Below are 4,218 nucleotides of genomic sequence, written 5' to 3' on the forward strand. Positions count from 1 at the left end.
CCCAAAGTAAGTTGGATATTGGGTAGATTAGCCCAGCATCAAGGAGTTTCTTGACCTCCGCTTTTACTACCTCCTGAACTTTGGGTTAACTCTCCTATGTCTTTGTCTAGCTGTTTTATAGTCGTCTTCTATTAGTATTTTGTGCGTACATTAGTATGGGCTTATCCCTTGTATATCAGAGATCTTCCAAGCAATCGCCTTTTTATGTGACTTTAAGACATTGACTAGACGTTTCTTCTCTTCCGGATGCAGTCCTTTAGAGATGATGACGGGTAATTTTGAGTCTTTGTTTAGAATAGCGTATTCGAGGTGTGAATAAAATTCTCCGAGTTCTAGATCAGGGGGCTCTCTTATAGATGTTTTCATTTTAGATATCTCTGCTCGCTCTAATTTATCATATTCCTTTTGATATTCTTCAAGTGTTTCAGCAGATGAGATTAACTGAGGGTTAAAGAAAGTGTAATCATAGTCGTTTAGAGAAGGAGAAACATCATTGAGAATGTTCTCAGAAGTTTGAGTAAGTCTTTGTTTGGAAGGATGATCGGTTTTGCGAGATTTTGAATAAGGATCATCCATCATTAAGATGGCGTCTTTCATGAATGGGAATTCTGATTCATTTTTCTGAGTCATCAACCGTATAGGTGTGCCAAAACCAATTGGTAGGGCAACTATCTTGCTTTTCAGTTGTTGAATTAACTTTTTGTTTTGAAGCAAGGAAGTGGTGTTGATTCGAAGTATTCCTTGTTTTAAGGGTGTAGAACCTATGTTGTTGAGCATTAGTATTTCTCCTAGGTGTTAGTCCACCATTTCCTGTATGGAGTCTTGTAATCTTAGATTTTCTTCATTTGGATGTTTCATGATTTTATCGATATTGAATGTGATTTCATCCAAATTAACCCTTAGCTTCAAAGATCCATCATTTACATCTATGATAGCTCTTGCAGTATTTAGGAAATATCTTCCTAAGATAAGAGGTATGTCTTTGTCTTCATCAATTTCCATGATAACAAAGTCAACTGGAAAGCTGAACTTGTCAACTTGGACCATTATATCCTCAGATATTCCTTTTGAAAGTTTGAAAGATTGGTCAGCTACCTGAATGGTCATTAGGGTAGGTCTCAGTTTTCCTAACCCTAATTTCTCAAATAAAGATAAAGGCATAAGATTGACACTTGCTCCATGGACTTGCACTTCTTAAAGGAAGCAAGGTATAATAAAACGTCCAGTATCTCCTAACTTAAGTGGAATGCCTTTGTTAGGATTAAGAAACATTCTTCTCCTAGAGGGAGAGTAATCAATTGCCTAGATCTATCTTTATTTGCAGTGATTTCTTTTAGAAATTTACCAAACTTTGGCATTTCTAAAATGGCATCTAGAAATTTGACATATAAGTTTAACCCTTTAAACATATCAAGATATCGTGCAAAATCTACCTCATGTTTTTCATTTTTTAGCCTTCCACGGAAAGCGATTCGGGGATTTGAATCCTTTTTGAAGGTCTCAGGTTTAGTAAGATCAGGAGGATCTTGAACTGATTGTGGAATAACAGATTCAGAAATGATTGATGTATCTTTTTCTATAAGTAGATCAATCCTTGTTTCTCCCCCCCCCTAATTACTACCAACATGTAACGACCCAACCCGTTATCCATCCAAAAACGTGCTAAAAAAAAAATTATTCTGGGACAGTTCATCTGGATGGCGTCCAGCTATCTGGACAGCGTCCAGTCATCTGGGACGGCGTCCAAATACACTAAAAAGTTCTGATCAGTTTTACAATTACACGCTAGTGGAAAACCCGTTTCCCGACACTTTTAAACCAAAACACTTTCACAATATGTTAATATTAATTAAACTAAGAGTTTCCCATAATAAAACCGAGTCTTACAACACCGGGCCCCCATCGACCAATATTACTACAAAGTGACCATTTCGACCCATTTTAGTTTATACAAAACATAGACCGAGCATGGGATTGGGGATACTGAAATGTCCCGTTCATATTGATTATAAACGTTCCATATTAATTGATTTCGTTGCGAGGTTTTGACCTCTATATGAGACGTTTTTCAAAGACTGCATTCATTTTTAAAACAACCATAACCTTTATTTTATCAATAAAGGTTTTAAAAACATTACGTAGATCATCAAATAATGATAATCTAAAATATACTGTTTACACACGACCATTACATAATGGTTTACAATATAAATATATTACATCGACATATGTTTCTTGAATGCAGTTTTTACACAATATCATACAAACATGGACTCCAAATCTTGTCCTTATTTTAGTATGCAACAGCGGAAGCTCTTAGTATTCACCTGAGAATAAACATGCTTTAAACGTCAACAAAAATGTTGGTGAGTTATAGGTTTAACCTATATATATCAAATCGTAACAATAGACCACAAGATTTCATATTTCAATACACATCCCATACATAGAGATAAAAATCATTCATATGGAGAACACCTGGTAACCGACATTAACAAGATGCATATATAAGAATATCCCCATCATTCCGGGACACCATTCGGATATGATATAAATTTTGAAGTACTAAAGCATCCGGTACTTTGGATGGGGTTTGTTAGGCCCAATAGATCTATCTTTAGGATTCGCGTCAATTAGGGTGTCTGTTCCCTAATTCTTAGATTACCAGACTTAATAAAAAGGGGCATATTCGGTTTCGATAATTCAACCATAGAATGTTGTTTCACGTACTTGTGTCTATTTTGTAAATCATTTATAAAACCTGCATGTATTCTCATCCCAAAAATATTAGATTTTAAAAGTGGGACTATAACTCACTTTCACAGATTTTTACTTCGTCGGGAAGTAAGACTTGGCCATTGGTCGATTCACGAACCTATAACAAATATGTACATATATATCAAAGTATGTTCAAAATATATTTACAACATTTTTAATACGTTTTAATGTTTTAAGTTTATTAAGTCAGCTGTCCTCGTTAGTAACCTACAACTAGTTGTCCACAATTAGATGTACAGAAATAAATCGATATATATTATCTTGAATCAATCCACGACCCAGTGTATACACATCTCAGGCTAGATCACAACTCAAACTATATATATTTTTGGAATCCACCTCAACCCTGTATAGCTAACTCCGACATTACTGCATATAGAGTGTCTATGGTTGATCCAAATAATATATATAGATGGGTCGATATGATATGTCAAAAAATTTGCATACGTGTATATGGTATCCCAAGATTACATAATATATTATAATACATGTATAATACAATATAAGTTAGCTAGGATATGATTAATATAGATTTGTTACCAATTTTCACGTAGCTACAACAAGCAAAAATAACCAATCTTGTTTTACCCATAACTTCTTCGTTTTAAATCCGTTTTGAGTGAATCCAATTGCTATGGTTTCATATTGAACTTAAGTTTATGAATCTATACAGAAAAAGTATAAGTTTCTAGTCAGAATTACAGGTTACAAGTCATTTTTGTAAAGGTAGTCATTTCAGTCGAAAGAACGACGTCTAGATGACCATTTTGGAAAACATACTTCCACTTTGAGTTTAACCATGATTTTTGGATATAGTTTCATGTTCATAAGAAAAATAATTTTCCCATAAGAACAACTTTTAAATCAAAGTTTATCATAGTTTTTAATTAACTAACCCAAAACAGCCCCCGGTTTCACTACGACGGCATATATCCGATTTTATGGTGTCCATCGTGTTTCCAGGTTTTAAATCATTAAGTTAGCATATCATATAGATATAGAACATGTGTTTAGTTGATTTTAAAAGTCAAGTTAGAAGGATTAACTTTTGTTTGCGAACAAATTTAGAATTAACTAAACTATGTTCTAGTGATTACAAGTTTAAACCTTCGAATAAGATAGCTTTATATGTATGAATCGAATGATGTTATGAACATCATTACTACCTCAAGTTTTCTGGATAAAACTACCGGAAATGAGAAAAATGGATCTAGCTTCAAAGGATCCTTGGATGGCTTGAAAGTTCTTGAAGCAGAATCATGACACGAAAACAGTTCAAGTAAGATTTTCACTCGAAATAAGATTGTTATAGTTGTAGAAATTGAATCAAAGTTTGAATATGAATATTACCTTTAATTAGAAAGATAACCTACTGTAAATAACAAAGATTCCTTTATCTTAGATGATTACTTGGAATGGATTAGAAAGCTTGGAATTAGA

General features: G+C 33.7%; 1 protein-coding gene across 1 annotated transcript; it reads right to left on the minus strand.

Moving 5' to 3' along the window:
* Positions 1-795: 795 nt before the first annotated feature.
* On the minus strand, positions 796-1,161 carry LOC139864110 (uncharacterized). Its single transcript, XM_071852693.1, has one exon. It carries the CDS (start codon positions 1,159-1,161, stop codon positions 796-798), a length of 366 nt encoding a protein of 121 aa, XP_071708794.1.
* Between the last annotated feature and the right edge of the window lie 3,057 nt (positions 1,162-4,218).

The sequence above is a fragment of the Rutidosis leptorrhynchoides genome, chromosome 8 (assembly GCF_046630445.1).
Source record: "Rutidosis leptorrhynchoides isolate AG116_Rl617_1_P2 chromosome 8, CSIRO_AGI_Rlap_v1, whole genome shotgun sequence".
Classification (NCBI taxonomy): domain Eukaryota; kingdom Viridiplantae; phylum Streptophyta; class Magnoliopsida; order Asterales; family Asteraceae; genus Rutidosis; species Rutidosis leptorrhynchoides.